Source organism: Neolamprologus brichardi, chromosome 20 (assembly GCF_056152115.1).
Source record: "Neolamprologus brichardi isolate AB-2024 chromosome 20, ASM5615211v1, whole genome shotgun sequence".
In the NCBI taxonomy this organism is placed as follows: Eukaryota; Metazoa; Chordata; class Actinopteri; order Cichliformes; family Cichlidae; genus Neolamprologus; species Neolamprologus brichardi.
Window position 1 is genome coordinate 21,891,213 of NC_142123.1, and position 21,996 is coordinate 21,913,208.

Genomic DNA, 21,996 nt, shown 5'->3' on the forward strand with positions numbered 1-21,996 from the left:
TACTTTGAGTGTGTCGCCGTCGGCGTAGAGCACGTAGAGCGTGACTTCGATGTTCTTCTGGACACTTTTGCCGCCCCTCTCAAACTCCCCCCGCTCCAGGGTCAGATACAGGTCGTTGCGTGTGTCACCTAGGAAAATTAAACAGCCCGAATTTTACTTAGAGGGGAAATGATTTCACAGATTTGTCAGAGAGAACGCTGCTGTTCGTGAGAGAGAAAAAAATGATGAAGCCTTTTGTGGCTCCAGAGGGAGTTTTGCAAAATATGACTGCCTCAAGTAAGATCACTTTGAGGTCAGCTGAGTATGAAAAAATAATCTGGAAGTTTGGAGTTGGAAAACAATTAATCTGCATTAGGAAGGCAAAGACATCTCTGAAATTCCCCAACTACGACAACAACCCTGTCTCCAGCCATGTTCATGCGAGCCTCTGCTCCACGGAGGAAGTGTGAGCGGTCAACATAAATTAAGCCTTCATGTGGACTTGAATGTGCACTGTATGTCACATTCTCCTCAATGCAAAGTGACCCCACTGAGTTGCAATAAACCAGCTCATGACTGCCTCAGCACCTTTTGTTCGGTCAGAGTTTAATGAAAGAAATATCAGTAGCAACAGTGCATGCAGATATTGCAGTTATTTATAAAGTCAGATTATAGTTATTTATATCAAGTCATTTCCTTGGGGACAGATGACTCACAAGGAGTGATATTGGGAGGTATTTCAGGCTAACTGGAAATAAGCTGGAGAGGGGATGAGAGGACAGGATTATGCATTCTCCGTAGACACAAAGCACTGCAATGTCAGCTGATGAAATATTCCGAAATAAACACACTTCTCCCTTTTCTCTTTCTTTGAGTTATCTTTAAAGACCTCTGCTCTTTAAAATCTGCTCTGCACCTGACCTACATGCTGATCTCACGCAGAGAGAGCGAAGAACGTAGAGTCTACAAAACACCAGGAGTGGAAAAAGTACTTTGCAACAACATAGCATAACGCCATTACAATTAAAAGTTTTACTTACTTACTATGTAAGTTCAAGTACATAGAGAACACAAGCTGAATGCACTTGGTATAAAAGGGAAAGTGTTTTTTTTGCAAAAAATTGTTTTTGTGTGTCACGCGTATAGACTCACTGGCCACTTCATTAGGTATACCTTGCTAGTACTGGGCAGGACCCATTTTTACCTTTAGAAGAGTCTGAATTCTCAATGGCCAAGTTTTCCACAATTCAGCATTGTGGAAAACGTTCTTCAGAGATTTTGGTCCATATTGACATGACAGCATCACACAGTTGCTGCAGATTTGTCAGCTGCACAATGATGTAAATCTTGCATTTAAGCACACTTCAAAGAGGCTTTATTAGACTGAGATCTGGTGACTTTGGATGCCATTGAACTACAGTCAACTCATTGTCATGCTTGGAAAAACAGTTTAAGATGATTGATGTTTTGTGAAACGGTGCTTCATCCTGCTGGAAGCAGTCAACAGAAGATAGTCTACACCATAGGTGTCAAACTCTGGCCCGCGGAGCCATACCAAATTACTATTAGAGCTGGCCTACTGGTATTATACAGCTAATATATATATTGTTTAGTATTAAGCTTTGCTTGTTCCATATTCAGCTTTTCAGCAAAACGTGTTTGAGTCCATAAGAAAAGATTCATTCTTATATCTGGAGGAATAAATATATTTCAATAAATATTAACGTTAGCCCGCGACTTTGTTCCAGTTTTGAATTTTGGCCCACTGTGTATTTGAGTTTGACACCCCTGGTCTACACAGTGGTGATAAATGGATGGACATGGTCAGCAACAATACACAGGCAGGTGGTGTTTAAATGATGTTCAGCTGGTGCTAATGGCCCACAGTGTGCCAGGAAAATATCCCCCATGCCATTATGTCACCGCCACCACCATCAGCTTCAACTGTTGATACAGAACAGCACGGATCCGTGCCTTCATGTTGTTTTGGCCAAATTATAAGAAATTGACTCTCATTAAAACAAGCAACATTTTTTGCGATCTTCAATTGCTTGTTTTTGGTGTGCTTGTGTGAATCGTTGCCTCAGTTTCCTGTTCTCAACTGACAGGAGTGGCATGTGTGGTCTTCTGCGACTGTAGCCCATCTGCTTCAAGTTTCATTATGTTGTGGGTTCAGAGATGATCTTCTGGATACCTTGGTTGTAGCATGTGCTAATTTGAGTTACAGGTGCTCTCCTGTAAGTTCAAACCAGCCTGGCGTCAACACGTCTGCAGAAGAATAAGGTTATCCTCATTCTCTGTAAAAAGTGGACATGGCTTTGTGGGAAAACTTCCGTAGACTGGCAGTTTCTGAAATACTCAAAAACAACCATGCCATCTTCACAGTCACTTAAATCACCTTTCTCACCCATTCTGATACGGAGTTTTTCAGCAGATCATCATGACCATGTAACGGTTGTCGTTACATGATTGGCTGATTAGATATTTCAGTTAACATTAAGCAGAACAGGTGTACCCAACAAAGTGGCCGTGGAGTGTATAACACAAGTTTGTAATCCGCTTGTTTTAGCTATTTTATACAGAGAGCTTCAAACTCTCTAAGCAGGGAGGGCTACAGTAGAATCGTCTCTAAACAAAGATTACTTAAAGACTTCTGAAATGTGATGCAAGCTCACTGATTTCATACACTTTGTACAAGCACTATGTTTTATAAATTGTACCATATTCTGAAAGTAAAGTCCTGATAAATAGTACAGCCATTAATCTGTCAGCTAAACCACCTACAAACATCAGCAGGAAAAAGTACAATGACATGTGGGGGTGGTGTGTGAGCCAAGCTAAAACATTTTGGATTAATTTATGTGACTTATAACATCCAATCAGGAGGCGAATGTCAAGTTTTCTTTGCTACCTGCTCAGATGATTTTTGCTTTTTGATGCTCTAGTGGATGCCAGGCATTAAAACAGTAAAGGTTGCATGTAGTTAGATGTAGTTTAACAGTTTAAAGCTGAGGCTGTACACTGAACTTCTTTTTGTCCATTATAGCCCTCTACTTTTTGCCTCCTTACCTGGCAAGATGACATCTGGGAAACCCAGTTTGCGTGTAAGTGCCAAAGCCCTGTTGAACACAGCCTGGTTCTCCCGTCGGATTTGCTCCAGCTCACCTCGCAGCAGCTGCAGGGAAATGATGAGGCCTGGAGGCAGGGGCAAAGGGATGGTGGGCATAAATGATCGTGTGTAAATTGGGAAAAGGGCAAATGAAGAGGTGTGAGGTCGTGGGTGGAAATCAGAATCGAATAAAAGACAGCACAGGGACAAAGAAGAAGAGAGATGTAGATGAAGGGGGGGACAGAGGGGTATTTAAAGGACATTAGTCAGAATGTGGGGGAGGAGAAGACAGACAGAAGAGTGAATGGAGAGACGTGATCAGAGCCAGAACATTAGGAGGGAGGGAAAAATTGGGTTCTGGAATTACACAAAGAATCGAGGGAAAATATGGGTTTTGCACAAATCCGGGGACGTATTATTGTGAGGCTTGAGTCTTAAATAACCTATGAGATACTCATAGGGAGAGATGTAGCAGTGAATTATGAAAGATCAACCCTTACAGTCTCTCCACTTTTCAATATTTCACAAAGCAAGGCGGTTTAACGAGACTCGAGGCGATCTTTTGAAAGCAGAAAACAAATTGGCTGAGTTGCATGTGCTGCATGTGTTGCATGCAGTTGAATATACAGGTGTTTTGTTTTCATTAAGAAGTTTATAGTTAAACAGCCCATTTTTAAGTACAGTTGTAAAAAAGTTACAGATAAAATTGTCAAAAAAAACCCATTAAACTAAGTTAAAAAAAAACTGGGACACCAGAGCCCATTTAGAACAGACCGAGGAGTCCTGTGAGCCGAATTACGGGACAGTTTTCCACTGCCCACTGAATTTCTTTTTGGAAATTGTGGACAACTCTGGGTGTTTGTTTTAAGAGGAATGGGTATTAGCAAGCTTGTTATCAGCGCACAATTAGATAGCCAGAATATGTGGAGGTATATTTGTGAACACTGGAAGGCTATAGACAGCATGCCATTCAGTTGTTATTGTTAAGGAAAAGCCTTCTTGATTCAGCAATACAATGCCAACATAGATTCTTCTCCACAATGAAAGATTCCCAGCGCTAAACTGGCCTCCTTGTAGCAGTTGACCTGTCGACTACTGAAAATATTTAAAATATCACAAATCAGAAATACAACAAATGAGGTCCCTGAAAAGCTGAAATACAATATCAACAGTCTGCTTTCAAAACACCAGCAATTTGTCTTGTCAGTTCCCAAACACTTACAGAGTTTTGTTAAAAAAAGAAGAAGTGATGCAACGTGGTGGTAAACATGCCCCTGTCCCAGCTTCAGAAATGTGTTGTTGGCTTTGAGATGAGCTTAATGTTCTTTTTTTTTTTTTTAAATGTGTGCTGTTTGTTTACAATTTTGAATTAAATATGGGACGTTCTGTTATTGTTTACATCTAACTAGCTGTTTTTGGAAACAAGGCTATATTTGTATTTGTAATTTAAAGAAGAAAAAAACAAGAAAAGAAAAGAAAAGAAAAGAAAAGAAAAGAAAAGAAAAGAAAAGAAAAAAGAAAAACAGAGGTGGAAATTTAATGGGAGATCAGCAGAAACAGCATATTTACCATAGTTGGTGCTGGGGGCTGAATACTTGGTGTTAGACTTGCGGATGATGTTCTCATGTACCTGGTACCATTCGTTCTCATTGTTACATCTGGAGAGAAAGACAGTTGGGGACGGCTGTTAACAACACACCCATCAGAGGGTCCAGATGGATGGTTCAGGACTGTGTGTATGGGGACTGCACGAGCAGCATGAGTCCCAGAGCCGATTTCCTCCTGGAGAAAAGGTAGCAGCAGGGGGAGGTGCTATCAAGCAGCACATTAGCCGAAATGCACAGCGCACTAAGCAAACCTGACAGTCAGCTCTCTACCAGCCTTTTTCATTACTGTGGGCCCAAAGGCCCCTGGGAAAGGCATGGGGAAATGCACATACTGGAGCGATATAAGAGCCGACAGTTTGGAGGCAGCTCAGCACTGAATCACTGCTTCCTTTTTAAAGGGAAGGGATCTTTGCGTCCACCGAGAAAGCCAATAAAAACGGCGGTTTTCTATTCGAGAAATCTTTATTTCACACTGAGCTGCTGTATGGTACTCCACAAGAAAAACAGAACGTAACTGGATGGCAAAGTGTAAAGACGATCACTGACCGGGAGCGAGCTCAGAGAAGGACAGTGCAGATACGAGGAGACACTCTAACTGTTGACTGACAAGAAAATATGCTGAGCGTGGCGTTATTTTTGCTTTGTCCTCTATCTTTGCTCAATTATCTATGTGTCATCTCTCTCGGCCTCTTCCCCTCTCCTTCTCTGTGTCTCCCTCCTTCGCTGGGCTGGCTGGTGTACAGGAGTGTCTTTCTGTGGCAAAGCCTAACAGAAGCAGCCAGATTCACAACATGCCAAGTGCCCTATCTCAGGCCCAGGGTGAGAAGCTATTGATTTTCCAGAGGACGCTTCATTATCATTCTGGTCAAAAACACACCAAGCATCAGCAGTGTAACACTAGGTTGTCATGCTCAACATTTCGAGAACATTTACAGATTCCTGCTGCTCCTCACAGACTTGTTAACCCTACATTCACAAAAGCAAGAAGTCTTACAGCAACGAAAAGGCTAAGCAGATGGAGAAGAAAAAGAAAAAGAAGAATAGCTTCAGTGGTATATTTACGTATAAACTTTGAGCACAAAGTCCTTCTCTTCTTTGAGGTCGGTGATGGTGTGGAAAACATCACTCATGGCAAGTACAGCGCAGCCATAAGGTCGCCTATACTGCACATGCGGCGGGCCTTTCTTTGAGTCATTCAGCAGCATTCGGCCTGTAAAACAAACAGAGATATAATTTGCTAAGAAGAACCACTAAAAAGTTATAACCATGAGTAAGACGTCATCATACACTTGTTACTTACCAGTTCTTATGACATGTGCAACAATGTACAGGTCTCTCTTCAAGTCTTTGCTGCTTAGGTCCTACAGGGAGACAGGAAAACAAATGTTAACAGATTCAAGAAGGAACAAAAAAGTTTAAAAAAAAGTACAAATATCTTACCGTGAAGAGAGCACACAGGCGATCAACCTTCTCTGGATTCTTTGGTCCTCCATTTTTGTTCAGTTTCACCATGAACTTTTCACTGCAAACGAAGCCAAATCACAGTTTCAGAGTGTCTGACAACCACAGAATGCCTCAATCTGCTGGACAGAGACTGTGTGTAGATGTGTATGTATGTTTGTGCTCTTGAACAGATACAGTTTGTACTTTACTGTAAGCCCATTCAAGGCTGTTATGTGCGCGCTGAGGCTCCTCGGTGTACCTGATCTGTTTGGCCTCGCGACTGTCGTACAGAGAAAAGAAGACGTCTGCATCCTCGCTGATGCTGTTGTAAGTGAAGCTCTTCAGGTTGATGAAGAGGTGGTGCGACACAGGGACACGGCAACCGTCACCATGGCGCTGTCTTATGCTATCACCCTGAGAACGAAAAAGAAAGTGACCGCTCACAAGACCACACTGCAAGCGAGGCCAAATACCTGCCACTCTGTATATAGATATGTTTATTAAACAGATCAATGGAAGTATTGAAACTGTTGAAAAATTCATAAATAAGCTTTACAGTGTTGTAACTAGAGTCTATTTATAGTGGAGTCAGTAGAGATGAAGGATTTCATCCCAATTAGGATATGAAAGATGAACAGAGTGATGGAAAATTGGTGGCTTTGCTATAAGGGAGGGTGCAATATCCTGTGGTTATATAATGTATAGGTTTAACAATGAAAAGAGGACGCTTTCATATGCATATGTGAATGCACAAAATCCACAAAGTTTATAAGACCTCTGAAACTCACATATTTACTTGTTAAGCTAAAGTGCGCTTACAAGAAGACACTGTGCTTTTACTGTGCTAACAGCAGTTTATGCTTATGTAAATCTTTATAGCTATCGCACTAGTTTCACTCTTCTCGGGCCCAAAGCCAGACAGACTTTACAGCGCATCCCCAAACAAAATGCAACATGTCTTTAAAATAGTGTTCCCACACGAGAGAAAGCTATGATATGGCCTACAGCACCATTTGTGCATGCACTGGGACATATGTGATTCCAGTGGGAACCAGTCCTCACGCCCTGGCAGTGTTGGTGTCAGTTGGTGTCAGGTTCTCACCAGTATTATAGGCACCGAACACCAAAGAGTCTAAATGTGATAGCCTTAGTGCCAGAGCAGTGGCCTGACTTCAGGACACTCATTTGCGACAGAGTGTTTGGAAAAGAAATGAAAAATGAGATTTGCTGATGAAAAATGATCTGTGACGTGTTCGTGATCACCGCTGAAATGGCCGTACCTGGTTTGTGCTTTGCTGACCACAATGTCTGCTGGATACATGCTAAAAAAGTTCAGAGGAAAAGATGTCAGATCAGTGAGTCCATTGTTGTTTTTTCATCCCACACAGCTTTGAACTTATTTACCTTACAGGAGCTTCAGACAAACACCACCTGAGCGATGCCCTGGTTGATGCTTCAAATCTGACAAAATTTCACCTACGTACATTGCCGAGTGGCTACGCTAGTGTTCCTGTAGCGCTAAAAGAAGCCCACATGAGGCAAAACGTGAGCATGTGGGAGAGAAGAGGACAAAGCCAGTATCGCCCACACACCCCCCTTCTCTGCTCAGCAGCCTAAAAGAACTCCTCTACTCCCATCCTTCAGGAGGTGCCAAGGTCTTGTGCCCTGCCAAAGACAAGCTCACTTTCATCGACAGAGTCAGGAGGCTTTCTGGCAAGGAAGACCTGCGCTGTTGTTTCTGGACAGAGCATTTAGTGCACAAACATTCAGCGTGCAAAGCTGAGAAACATGGCAAGGGGATAATGGGAGGCTGCAGGGCAGTTGGAGAGTGTTTTCATCAGCATATGGTGCTTCAGCCACTGAAAAGAAAGAATCTCCCTCCCAGATAGCAGTCTCCAGCAGCATTACATTAGATTTCGTAACATCTGTGCTGTAATCACACATTTCTAAAATTGGATCTGCTTCAGCAAGTCTCCTCTGTGTGTATAGATTTGGAAGTCCCACATCACTACAACTAAAGCACATTTGAGACATGACTTATTCATGGAAATGTGTCTCTGGTCTGGTTCTTGGCTTAAAGCAAGCAAGACTTAAATCTGCAATTTATTTTTAAAAAATAACAATTAAATATTCATTTGCATGTACTGTACTTTTCCCACAGCCTCACCTGGGCCTGTCACTTTGCATTATGTATGCATTACTAGTTAGATTACAGCATTACAGTCACGTGCATGTAAGAAAAGGGACACATTCAATATGGCTGTAAGATAAGCATAAAGAAGAAGTCACATGACGCAGCTCCAACAGCTGAATCGTGCAGTCTCTGGTGAGTCACCTTGCTATGGATGATTTGATAATCGGTACATTCACACATCACTACAACAACACAATCCTATATGGAAAAGCAGCGCGTGCAATGGCAAAAAAAAAAAAAGCGCTCGGTAGGTAAAAAAGGATAGAGTGCAAGACAGTGAGTCATGCCTACATATATAGTTTATCCATGCTGCAGGGACACATTTAATTGCATTTTATCATCCAAAGAATACAAATGCACTGCACTGACTTATTCTGTTTAATAATTAAAGGGATGTGTTTGTACAACGTGAATTGGTTCAACAATATTTCCAGCAAACATACCAGTTTGTATAGCTCTGATAGGCTGATCTGATCCGGATCCACCATTTCAAACTCTTTTCTGGGAACAAGGTCTAAGCCAAGGTGTCTGATGGGAGAGGGATTTGGTGTAAGTAAAGAAAAACAGAGGGGGGAAAACACATTATAGTTTTTAGCTCAAATGAAACAAAGGTGTCATATCACCATAATAAAATCTGCAAACATTCCTTAATAACAGTGGTTCTGAGTGCACACCACTTACTCCACAATTTTCATCAAGTTGAAATTTACCTGAAATTTAGCATAATAATAGTCACTATAAATCCATATAAAGCTCACGAATAAATCCAAACAAAACATACTCGGGAACATTAAATAGCAATTGCTAAGATTGCTAAGCAATTGCCTGATTTGTTACAGATTTAACAGCTAATTTTCCTCACGTGAATCTTGGTTAGCTGACATAAATATATACAGTACGGAGCAGAAATACACAAGAAAAACACCTGCCCTTAACCGTTTTAACCCAAATAAACCATATACTGTGTACAGGTTGGTGTATCACCCACACAGAATAAAAAAAAGTTTATTTTTTAAGGCTACAGCACCACATCCAGCAGACAATATTAGATCATTTTATTCCAGCAGTTTAGTAAGACATTTGTGTCATCCCTGGAAACCCGTAGTAGAATGAGGATTTATGGGTTTGAATGGTACTTAACCACTCAACATGAGTTTGCATTATAGTAACCCACTAAAGGGGTTAAGAACAGTACTGAAATAATTGTGCTCTGTTGCCAGGTACAGTTGTCTCATGTGGTTGCATCTCATACTGTAACTCTTGACTTAACCAAAACTGTGCAGCCTTAACTCATGAAGCACTCTCTGCGCGGACCATGAAATTAGATCACTGCAGCTCGCAGATCAGCATGCACCACACCGTACTGACCTCAACTCGCATGATAAACAACTCCATACTTTAAGAGTTTGTATATTTGATTCCAAGCACGATATGCACACATATTGACCAAGTAAAGTTGTTTAAAGTGAATTTTATGGCCAAAAATCTCTAAATCTGTTTTTAAACTGACAGATTTTCCCTCCACCTAGAGCTCTTCCTCGGCTGAACTAAAACCCTCGCATCATTATTTCTGTTATGGATGCCTGTCACAGCTCAGTTGGAAGGGGTTTGAAACTGGCAACAGTAAGAATATGGCTTTACAGTTCCTCCGGGGGGATTTGCATTGACTTTAAGCTGCTTCAGATTCACTCATCTGCTAAATGACCATAAAATTACATCACAGCAATGCTCTTACACACCCACTCATCCACTGTGGCAGATCTCTCCAGTGTCATTTTTATTTATTTTTTTATTCTTTGGTGGCCAATAGTTTGAAACAAATGTTTGCTTTATAGCATGACTTCACTTAACCCACTCTCTTAATCTCAGTGCACTCTGCGCGAGTGTTACTCACTCATTGCCCCAGTCAAGCCGTACGGTGATGTGGCGCTTGATCTCGCGAGTCTGGTCTTGGGCGAGGTGACCCTGGATCAGCTGCCGACGAAGGTCAATGAGCTCATTCATCACATGGCGCAGTTTATGGAATAGATCTACCTTGTGTTTCTGTATTTAAAGAAGGCAAAAAAGTTAGGTTTTGGATATACAAATTCACCAAAAAAAAACAAAAAACAAAAGATTAAAAACTCTCTCTTCATGGGTCTGAAATAAGAATTCAGTGATTTCATTTTACATTCAGGCCAAACAGGAGATCAAGACAAAATCATGCTTTGAATCCAGGCCTCTGCCAGCCCGTGCAGGCTGCAGAACAATATGTGTTGCAACTGAGTTTCAAGCCCACTGGTTTTGTTAATGAAACGGAAAAAAAAATACAGTTCCCTCACAAATCTGCTTTGACCTCATCACAGTAATGAATTTCATCACCATCTCTCACGGACCAAGAACAACAGTTTTAATTCAGGCATTCTCTGTTCTCCCTAATGGTATGACAAGCCCACATAACCACCCAGGTTTGTTTACATAAACGCAAAGATTAAACACCACTACAATGCCAATATAAATTTAATGAGGATAAACACTACATGCTTTCAAAGGCTGGTAGCTGCTGAAAACAAAGATTTTTGTCAGGGTTGATGAGCCCTTTCAGACCGCTATTTACGTGCATTATAATGGATACACAGCTATGCTTAGGCCATTGCTCCCTGAAGTAATACCATGAATTCTAATTGGCAACAATAAGGTGAAATGTATCAACATCTAGCCAATGCCGCATCCTACAGGGGGGTGAGCACCAAAACCAGCGCTGTTAAATCAGGGCTTCATATTAGTCGAGCTTCAGAGGAAGTTACATCACCACTCCAATGCCGGAGGCTGCTTAGTTGCTCAGAGCATGAGCAGTCCTCAGTGAGAGGTTATGTAAAAACTCGTTGCCTGTTCTGCAACATAGCCGCTCAGCTCCCGAACTCAAAACCCTACCAACCACTTCTGCCTGCCCCCTCGACACTTAGCAGGATTAAGGATGCTTTAGGTTTCCAGTAATCACTTTTTGCCCGGCAAAGTAAAGGCTGAGTGAAGGTGGTGGATCTTAAGAAACGGTGAGAGGCAGGCCAAGATCAATAAATGGCAGAATGACACAGCATGAAATTGCATATGACAGGTCTGTAGGCCATTATCTGTGTCCAACCACCATGTCTGTTCTACATAGATAGTACATGAAAATACAGGGTGACAGTCAGAACGACATGGAGTGGAGAAATATCTTAAGGAGATGTCGCAGGACTATATTTCTAGCGAATCACTACTTCTGTCGGCAAACCTTTTTTTTTTACCAGTTGTTGAATTGTGAGCAGGAAAGAAAACATGATTCCATCAAACCACTTAGGGGAATGCAAATGAAGCAACGGTGGATGCATTTTCTTTGCGAAAGCTGTCTTGTCAAATCCCTTGGAAATCTTAGTAATCTCAGGTCCACACGCACATTTATTGCTTGGTGGTTTGTTTTGATATAAGCAAGATGTACTGTAATATACCGCTACTGACCACATAGAGCTGCTTCCACAAAACGCCCCATTCCTGCAGTGTGGAGGTGGTCTCTGTGATAATAGGGTCCTCGAGGGGTACCACCGTCTCGCACAGCCTACAGCGAAAAAACATGAATTTCAAATCAATCCCTGAAGCATCAATACAACTGGTACAAAAACATATTCATACTACACAATATGAAGACTCATCTTAAAATTGCAGCATTTGCCTCTTTATTTTAGAAAAGCTACATAATGAAAATGTTGTATTTAGCATGAAACTGTGTTTTCAACATATAGTTTTCTTTTTCAGCTGTTCTTTTGTAGGTTTGCTGCTGTGCTTGGGATCATTGTCCTGCTGCATGAGCCCTAGACTCTAAAATACATGGTCAACTCAACGACTGCAACATACTCAGATTTTGTGGCAAATCCGGTGTGTAGTGGCCAAACATCTCCACTTTGATCTCGTCTGTCCAAATGACATTCTTCCAGAAGTCTTGTGGTTTGCTAAGATGCAGCTTTGCAAACATAAGCCGTGCTGCCATGTCCTTTTTAGAGAGAAGAGACTTTCTCCTGGAAACCCTTCTAAGCAAGCCATACTTAAATATGGTCTGACACTAGGGTGAATTTGCTTGGACTTTCACTCCTGAGACAATGAGCAGCTTTCATGAATGCTTTCTTATTCCTCACTGTACCATGATGGACTCTGTATTGCTTGGAAAATGGCCTTATAACCCTGCCCACACTGATGAGTAGCAACGGTTACTTCTTTAAGATCATAGCTGATACCTTTCCTCCTTGGCACTGTGTTAATACACACCTGAATGCCCCAAACCACAAAACTGCAAAAACTTCTGCTTTTTTACAGCCGACCACATTTGCTGATGATAAGTGAATAAAGTGCATTTGAGTAGCTGCACCTAGCTGCTACTTAACCTAGCAGTAAGGGAGTACTTAGTTTTGACATGGTCTTTATGGATTTTGGCTCAATTTTTGTTGGAATAAATAATAAAACAATGTAAGATGTCATGTTTTTCTAGCTCATCTCAGGTTATATTTATTGTAAAACCTGCCAAGGACCACATGATTTTTATTATGTTCTGATATGTAAAATCTTAGAGTTGAAAGAGGGTTCACTTTGTTTTACCATGACTGTACATATGATAAATGATTAATAGAGAACAATAAAAAGAAATGCCTCTCTTTTAATAAATTCTTTGGTGTTATCTAAAACATATTCTGAAGTAGGTTACTTCAAAGAACATACACTATTTCTATTGTACACTATCAGATTTAAATTATAATATCAGTATGAATACTGGAGATCCTGGTGTTGGGATCACACTGAAACTTAATTTAATGGTATTTCCCACTCCCAGCTGTCTCCAGATTAGCTTAGAAATGGGTGAAGTCACAATTACACATCCATATAACTGTTTCAATGAGGAATTATGTAATTATTCTCTGAATGCAGTTAGGAAACAGGGTGGAGCTATCCAATAAAAACCATAACACTCATCCTTCTTGTGTGACCACATTCATGGGGAAATATTAAAGCAAAGGTTAGATCTTTTGTGGTGCTTTGCACTTGGCTTCTAACTTTTATACTGTATAACATTTTGGAACAATGCAGGCATCTCCATTCGTTGCACAGTGAGTGGGGGTGATTGTCTGTGGTGGGGATGCTTTGGGAGAACTACACAGATGCAGTAGGTGTGTCAGCTCATTAACTCCATGAGACAGCAAAGCAGATTTCCCAAACTGCAGCTCCTGGAGCGAGGAAGTATAATAATGTCAATTTTGAAGCCTGTACTTTTAATTGTTTCGGTGAAAATGATAGTTCTCCTGCTATGTGGTAACTCAAATGGAGGATGGTGATATAAGAGCAAACTCCTGATCCACACTGAGCTACAGATACAGAGCTCTTCTGCCTGTTTTTCTCTGTTCCGTTCTGGCCCCGCACACCCATGGCCGACTATTGTTACCAGATGCATGTAGAGGACTGCAGTGTATTCTCGTGTGTGTGTGTGTGTGTGTGTGTGTGTGTGTGTGTGTGTGTGTGTGTGTGTGTGTGTGTGTGTGTGTGTGTGTGTGTGTTTGTGTGTGTGTGTGTGTGTGTGTGTGCGTGTGTGTGTGCGTGCGTGCATGTCAGCAGCTGTCAGGTGGTAATTCTCCAGACGATGGCATTGTCACTAATCAGTGGTGAAGCAAAATTAGATGGCAAAGGAGGGAGGGATCTGCATCCACTGACATTGATCAGTTGATTAATCAGTATCACACTGGCTGTGTAATGAGAGAAAGAAAGCTCCATCAACTCTATCAGCGCCAATAGATCTGACCAGTAAAAACAAACATATCACCCTCTTGTCATCCAGCAGTATGTCTCAATAAAGGCCTGATTTTGATGGTGATGGATCACTGCTGCTGAAGTTGTACATAACATCAACATCATCAGTGTATTTCGAGCAGCACACGCCCTTCTAAATGAAATTCTCAGTACTGCAAAGGATTTTACTTTAACTGTGTCAACTTAAACATAAAAAAGTCATTTACACATGATGACATGTTTCTTTTATGCAAAAGGTGTTCCTTCACCCTAGTTTTAGTGAAGCTTTTGGGATTGACGCTGGCAGAAGGGGTTGCCAAAATAAATCTGTCAGTCTCTGACACGCTATGCATACCTTTAGAAATGCTCCAAATTAGGCTGAATGAGAGTAAAAAGCACCATAATTATCATAGTGATTGTTCCCAAAACAATACACTTTATCTCTTACTGATGGAGAAAACTCTATAAATCCAATTATGCCACAAAGCAGTCCAAAAAACATAATTAGTTTTATTTAGTAGCAGATCAACTCCTTAAAGCCACCCGCTGTTAATAAAAAGACTAAATTGGACTCTCAATTGGACTCTTACAGTGAAAATTGTGCAGGGATTCAAGACCACGTGCAAAGACAAGCAAACAGCAAAGGGAAGAAATAGTTATGCTTTTATAGTTTGATATGTATGCATCCTAATTACAAAGTAGGGAACTTTTTTGCAACTGCAGCTGTTGCTAACAATATAGCTGTGGTCTGGGTATCTTAAAATGGTTTACAGCTTTCGTGTCTTGAGGGGCTCGAGGGCCTCGAGGGCCTGTGCTATTACAAAATGTATAATTTAGCTCCGCTAATCTTGCTTAACAGGACTGTTTGGGTGCGATTTGATCACATTTATTTAACAGCTCAGGGAAAATATGCAAAACACTGCACTACTATTGATGTACACTCAGTGAAATGTTGCTAAACTTTGATTTGGGAAATATGTGGCATTGCTTTATTTCTAACCTCTGCTGGCTGTGAAAAAAATGCATAAAAAGTACTTAAGACAACCACATCAGTTCTACTTTTGTCACAAACATGTCTGCTTTTCTAAAGAGTTGATCAGGAAAATACGCTCACTTGTGTTATGCCTGTATTAACTCCTTGTTACATCAAATATCTAACCAGCCAATGGTATCAACATAATGCATTTAGACATATAGACATGGTCAAGATGAAGAATGGGGAAAAGGGGATTTAAGTGGCTTTCAGTGTGACATGGCTGTTGGTGCTTGACAGGCCGCTCTGAGTATTTCAGAAAGTGCTGATCTACTGCGACTTTCCCACACACCCATCTCTGAGGTTTACAGAGAATGGTCTGAAAAAGATAAAATATCCAGCGAGTGGCAGTTTTCTGGGAGAAAATGCCTGTTGGATGCCAGAGGTCAGAGGCGAATGACCAGACTGCTTGGAGCTGATAGGAAGGCAACAGTAACTCACATAATCACTTGTGCTACAACCAAAGCAGAACACAACACATCACACGTTGAAGCAAATAGGCTACAGCAGAAGAAGAACACCACATCGGGTGCCACTCCTGTCAGCTAGGAACAGGAAACTGAAGCTGCAATTCGCACAGGCTCACCAAAGTTGGACATCATTGGAAAACTGTTGCCTGGTCTGTTGAATTATTTCTGCTGTGGTGTTCAGATGGTGGGATCATAATTAAGCCTAAATATGTGAAAGCATGTTGTACCTTGTATCAACAACTCAGGTTGTTGTCGGGGGCGTTAGGGTAATGGGTATATTCTCTTGGTACACCTCAGTACCAAGCTGAGTAAAGTTTAAACATCACATAACACCTGAGATACTTTGTTACCTTTTTGCCTTCCACACCCATAGTGTAGCCATCTTCTGATGGCTGATCCAGCAGGATAACGTGCGATGTCAAGTTCAAATAATCTAGAACCAGTTTCTTAAACTGACATTGAGTTCACTGTACTCAAATGACCTCCAAAGTCACCAAAACTCAATCAAGCAGAGAGGTGGTGAAACAGGAGATGCACATCATGGGTGTGCAGCTAAAAAATCTCAATTAAGTGCGTGACGCTATCATGTCAACTTGGATCAAAATCTCAGAGAAATGTCTCCAGCTGAGATATTTACGGCCTTTACATAAAGTAAAGTTATGTTTCTGATATCAGTTATAATGCTTCATTCTGTTTCATTTGCAAGGGAAAGCCGTCCTGATGAGTTCCTATTTTGGGACAAGAATGCTATCAGCTAGAGTGGACACCCTGTGGTGCAGTTTGAAAATCAGATTTGAGACTGACATTCTGTGCTCTACTTAGGATGCTGCACATGCTTGAATAAAAACACTTAATCATACAGCTTACCCTCTGTTTGTCACTGTAGATTTCTTCAAGTGGACATAGCTGACTGGGAAAATACCCTGTGGATGGAGGACAGAGCGACGATGTTATTGGGTGTGACAGGATTACATGTATAATTCTCCAGCACCATGTGACCAAAACTATTGTGTTATGTTTGTGTTATTAGGTAGTCTAAAAATTTTTAATTCATTTTGTTGCTGGCAAAACATTATATGCCAAGAGAAGTGTAATAATTGCTTTACATGTATTTTTACATTTTCTGCTGTGTGTTTAGAATTCCTGTAAAAAGGTGCAGAGACAGGAGGCAGAGCAAAGTGCAGGATACCTATTGTGTGTTGGCTTAGCGGCAGAAGGGCACGAGAGACTGAGTGGTGCTGGCTGCCACCCTTGCAGTTCATATTTCTTATTCTAATCTACCAGATGTGAAGAATTGGCCAGAGTGAGCACAAGTAATTCTCTCAGCTCGGAGAGAGTATGGGGGCGAATGAACGTGGGCAGCGGAGTACATAACAAAATGGAGGGGTGTTAGTAAGAACTGTAAATAGCTGATGAGAGTAGAGAAGGACAGCATGTAGCCACTAACACCTACATTTACCAGGACTGGACAGCATTTGTGCTTTCTTTAAAACACTCCAGCAACACTGCATATTACTTAAGCTTCTGACACTTCATTTTTAAGCAAACTGAGACACAATGAATTGCAAAAATTACCCTCAGCTTTTATCTTTCTAACAGCATATTTGGTATTTTGCTTCTGATGGCATTGCTTTTATTATGAACGTGCAACATTTAGGCAACATTTAGATATCTGCTGTTAGCACAATCAGATTCCACACTGCTGTGCTGTGGTGAGCAATGATGCTTGCTGAACACTTCCATACTCTATGGGAGGCAGATATATGTTAACCATGTAGTATTGAATTAGTGCAGCTATTGATCTCTCTCAGCTGTGATGGCGCTAACTGTGGTGCTTCTACAGCTTCTTCCTACTGAGCACATAGCAGAGGATTTATCTTAATAATGGCGCCGCATGAACAGACTCTAAACAGAGAACTAAGACTTTTAGATTTGGCCTCTCCGTCTCGCCTTTTAGCTGAACTTTGCACTTCTGTCGTGTAAACTATCTGTGATATGGATTAGAATTAAACTGAAGTTATTAGTATTTTTTAAAATAGCTTGTTTTGGTAAAATGAGGTTAATAACTGCACCATCTGCTGGTTGAAAGGGAAAAACAATTTGAATCGTCCACAGAATTCTGCTCATGGAAGCCAGAAGCGGTACATATTTTACTACAGCACAGCATATGCATAGAACATATCTCTATTGCACTTTTTCTTTTCTCTTCATCATATATTCTTTATTTGCGAATAAAATGTTAACGCTGTCATATATCTGCACCATAAAGTCAGAACATCTTGGTTAAAATGTGTCTTTTTGAAAGCACCTCTGGAAAATACAGGTCAGGAAACTTCTATTTTTGTCAAATCAAAGCCATATTCGATAAGTTCATCAGCCATTAAGGTCTTTGTTGTCTAGACACGGTTATTTCTGGTGGTGCACATCTCTCATATCGCATTATCATTCACAAAAAAACGATTAAGGCTTTGATAAAAGCTTCGTGTGGAGCTCACATTCTATTGCAGGGCAGCCATTTTTATAAATGTGTTCATGACACTTGATTTGTCTGCTATAATCTTAACTTTACTAGTCTGCAGTCTTTGAAAAGTGCTGCATTATTAAAGGAGCCCACACTTGCAGAGATATAACACATCGACTGCTAACAGTGTCTTTTTGCCTTTGTATGGAAATAAAAATATGAGTCTTACAATGCCTTATGCTGACCTAATTTCAATAAAGAATAGTGAAGGTATGGAAATTAACACACTATTAAAAGTGATTAAAGATGTTCTAATTACCTTGATAGAAGGCTTCTTGGTAGAGAACCCTCTGTACCAGCCTAAAGAAAGAGGAAAATTCACATGAGAAAGGTTCACCCTCACAAAAAATAACAATAATATAATAAAATGTTAATCTGTCAAGTCTCCATTCTGTTGTGTCTCCATTGGTTTGAAGAGTTTCAAAGTGAAATGTTTTAACTCATGGTCTGGATACTAAATAGTCAATGTAATTACCATGAAATAAACAAATCTATGACAATAATATCTAAACTATCAGGCTAGCTCAGCATTATTAGCGTGCAGTTAACAAGGCAAGGCATTCTGATGCATTTGATTAGCTGCCTGGGAGACTCAAACAATATAAGTTATACAAAAATTGTTAATAAGTTGTTTAATGTGAAAAACAAAATGCAGAGATTTGTGAATCATTTAAAAGCTTTACAAACTGAGACAGTTTATTGGTTTTCACAGTGTATTGAATGTTTTCCAATGACAGATTTGGAGTCACTGAATATTGGTTTTCAGCCTTTTTCATTTTAATGTAAAGAGATTTCTTCAGAGTCACAGAATCTGTTACTAGTAATAGAAATAATCTGGCTATGATACAGTTTTTACATTCGATGTTATCGTAGTTAATGGTTTGCAAGTCAATCTGTTCAAAAGTACTAGTGTCTTTAAGATTTACACAGGGTGCTAACTCTTTTTTATCATTTAAGCCTTTATAGGGCACTAACTGAAATAGCTGTAAATTCAAAATGTCAGCACCAGAGTTTTTGGAAGGTATTATAAGAAGCTTTTTGTACTGTTTTGCAGATTCTTTTCACTGTTTTGTGGAAAATCAAGCTACCATATCTGGTTAATCACCCAATTAACCAGAGTAAGGGTTAAGACCGCATCAAGGGTATGAGTCAAATTCCTGCCATCTATGTCACTGCAGTCTCTAAAAGATAAGCCTCTGAGTTATTATTTGTTTACTGTTTTTAATTTGAAAAGAACAATTGTTCAGGGAGATAGGAAATCCGTCTGGAACCAAACAACTCTTTATAAAAAGACAAAGTAAAGTGTGCTTCACAACCTTTAGACAGTTAGCATCTTCTTTTAAATTTATTTTGGCAGTGTAATGTTGTTTTATTTCTTACCATCAGATAGTGTTTTGTTTTTTGCTTATTAGACCCAAAAAGTATTGACATTACTCATTCTAAAAAGTAAACAGCAAACCTAATAAAAGCACGTAATAATAAACTAGTTTAGATAACTGAAAAGGAATAAGCTCCATTATACATTCAGTGTTGACATAAGAGACCAGGCTGATTTTACCTTCACTCTTTTCCAGGATCTGTACAGTTTCCCCAATCTCCAGGACCAACGCCTGGCATATTGGTGACCGGAAGTTGCAGATTACTGTGCAGAACAAAAAAAGAACGAAACAAATGATTAGATATCAGGTCATGAAAAAGCATTTAGCCATACAGCGCTTTTTATGTAACTGCTGTTAACAAAAGTCACATCCCAGATTTAAGATCTATGCTTGCTTTCATCTTTGTGGCCTCTGATTGAGCAGGGAACATCCCTCTTCACTGTCATGTCTTCACACGGCATGTGTTTTGGGGTTGTATCGGGGCAGTCAATACATCGCTTTAATAAGCTGTTTAATGCAAACATCTAAACACAGTGTCACACAGGAAGCATTGCTTAGCGAACTGTAAACAAGCTCCCACCCTGAAGTGGGTAGTCATTTTAATAGGCAATTAATTCTTAAGCGACCTGATTTTTTCTTATGTTAAGTTAATTGAACTATCCCAAAAATAGAGCCCACACAAACTGCTAAGTAATACGGCTAAACGGTGATTTATCACAAGTTCTTATTAGCAGAAATCTTTCATGCCACCTGCTTTTTTTTGCTGTACCAGCTTCAGTAACAGCCACTGACTCAAACGCTGATGACATGATTATTCTTCGGGGAGAAGAAGCCACAGTGAAGGCCTTAAAAATTGCATCAGCTCTGGAGCTGGATTTTGTCTCTGCAGCACTGCAGCTTGGCAACATGAGCCACGAAACAAACAGTATACAAGCCCCAGTAAAGACAAACTTGTTTAATAATGACGGCACTCCGCTGATGATTTTAAAAACATACAAATGGTGGCCCTTCAAGGAGAGTTTGGCGTGAATCATTATGCTAATGAACTAGCCAGGGGAACCAGTGAGGGGGAGCAAGGGAAGGAGGAGCCTGAGCTCAGCTCCGTTGCCTGTTTGAGGATAGCGAGCGCTCAGTTCCTGTGCTGGGGTAACTATGGCAACAGATCATCACAAACTGGAGGGCTTTCTTCACTGTAACTGCTGCAGGATCAGGGCATTTTAAAATGGCAAGCTTATGGATGCTGCATTGCACTAGAGTTCAGATGTATTAGGACGAGAGATGGGCAGACTCAAAGAGCATTCTTGTCACCTTTTCTGTTCTGCCTCCAGTCAGGGCTAAGTATTTCCTATTTCAGAGTCCTATTCTTTAATGGACTCAATTTCATTTGAATTGCAAAACCTGCACTCACAGCATCTGAAAACTCTTCAGCGGAGGCCACGTCAGAACAAGATGAGATTGTCATGTTAGAGAGAGTTGGGCACAGAACACAGGCTCATATTTTCAAAGTCCTCCCTCACAAAACCTCCAAGCTGTGTAAACACACAGACGCACACTTGTTTCATTGTGCCTAAGAGCTGCGGAGCATTAGCATATCTTCAAAACATAACCAACAAAATTCAGCTTCAGACTTCGACATGTTGAACGTAGGATGTTGGAAGGAATGACAGGACAGGGAGTAGAAAATGTTGGCAAAAAGCAAACATTTTCTACTCCGCAACAGTATACCAGCCCAGACTGTCCCTCTATTTAGTTGAATTCATGATCCACATGGCATCTGAGGGCTGCTATTGTGTAACCAGTAACTCATTGGAAGGAATTATGGGGATTGAGCACAGCAGGAGACTCCTGCTGTCCTCTCACCTACATTGTTCCATGTATGACATAAATACATGTCGATTCTTCCATAAGAGTCACCTGGTTTCGTTTATTTGTCAGCTATTAAACACATCTTTCTGAAAGTTTAGCTTTGGGAGTCTAGCTTCTAGGTTGTGACTTTCAGAGCTGAGTGAAAGCGCAAAAAGGATTTTCATAAATAATTTATAATCAGCAGCAAATGAATGAAGATGAGCTCATGGCTTTATCATTCTTTCAGAAAGTGTAAACGCAGCAATTTTCCAGAATAATGAATTCAATCTAAGTTAGAAAGAGAACCACACAGACAAACGTACATGCTTGCTGTATTGCATCAACAGGCGCAAATACAAACTCAAAGCTTTTAAGAGTTCAGTATTCTGTGTTGGCACAGAGAATGAAGACAAGCTGCAGTTGGGTTTCTATGACAGCACTCAGCCTTCATCATAAACACCTCACATGTGACAAAAGAGGTAAAATGCTTGGATTATCTTATGCGAAACGTTCCAGCGTTATAGCCGTCAAGCATCACACTGGTCACCTACTACAGAGAATCACCGAGGGGGCGTAGACTCAAATTGGAGAATGTGAATCACGCCATCGTGAGAATCGTGAGACTCACTCAC

General features: G+C 40.6%; 1 protein-coding gene across 3 annotated transcripts in view; it reads right to left on the reverse strand.

Annotated features, from left to right (window-relative positions):
• Window positions 1-21,996, reverse strand: part of dock3 (dedicator of cytokinesis 3) — a 51,936-nt gene that overhangs the window by 24,858 nt on the left and 5,082 nt on the right. For all 3 annotated transcript variants that reach the window (XM_035910174.2, XM_006796367.3, XM_006796366.3), the window contains exons 2-15: window positions 19,699-19,782; window positions 18,400-18,440; window positions 16,487-16,542; window positions 11,810-11,906; window positions 10,227-10,375; window positions 8,776-8,860; window positions 7,419-7,460; window positions 6,398-6,552; window positions 6,136-6,217; window positions 5,996-6,056; window positions 5,758-5,905; window positions 4,658-4,746; window positions 3,049-3,174; window positions 4-128 (exon numbers count right to left, since the gene is read on the reverse strand). In XM_035910174.2, coding sequence (XP_035766067.2) covers window positions 4-128; window positions 3,049-3,174; window positions 4,658-4,746; window positions 5,758-5,905; window positions 5,996-6,056; window positions 6,136-6,217; window positions 6,398-6,552; window positions 7,419-7,460; window positions 8,776-8,860; window positions 10,227-10,375; window positions 11,810-11,906; window positions 16,487-16,542; window positions 18,400-18,440; window positions 19,699-19,782 — 1,340 coding nt within the window. The remainder of the gene's footprint in view (window positions 1-3; window positions 129-3,048; window positions 3,175-4,657; window positions 4,747-5,757; window positions 5,906-5,995; window positions 6,057-6,135; window positions 6,218-6,397; window positions 6,553-7,418; window positions 7,461-8,775; window positions 8,861-10,226; window positions 10,376-11,809; window positions 11,907-16,486; window positions 16,543-18,399; window positions 18,441-19,698; window positions 19,783-21,996) is intronic.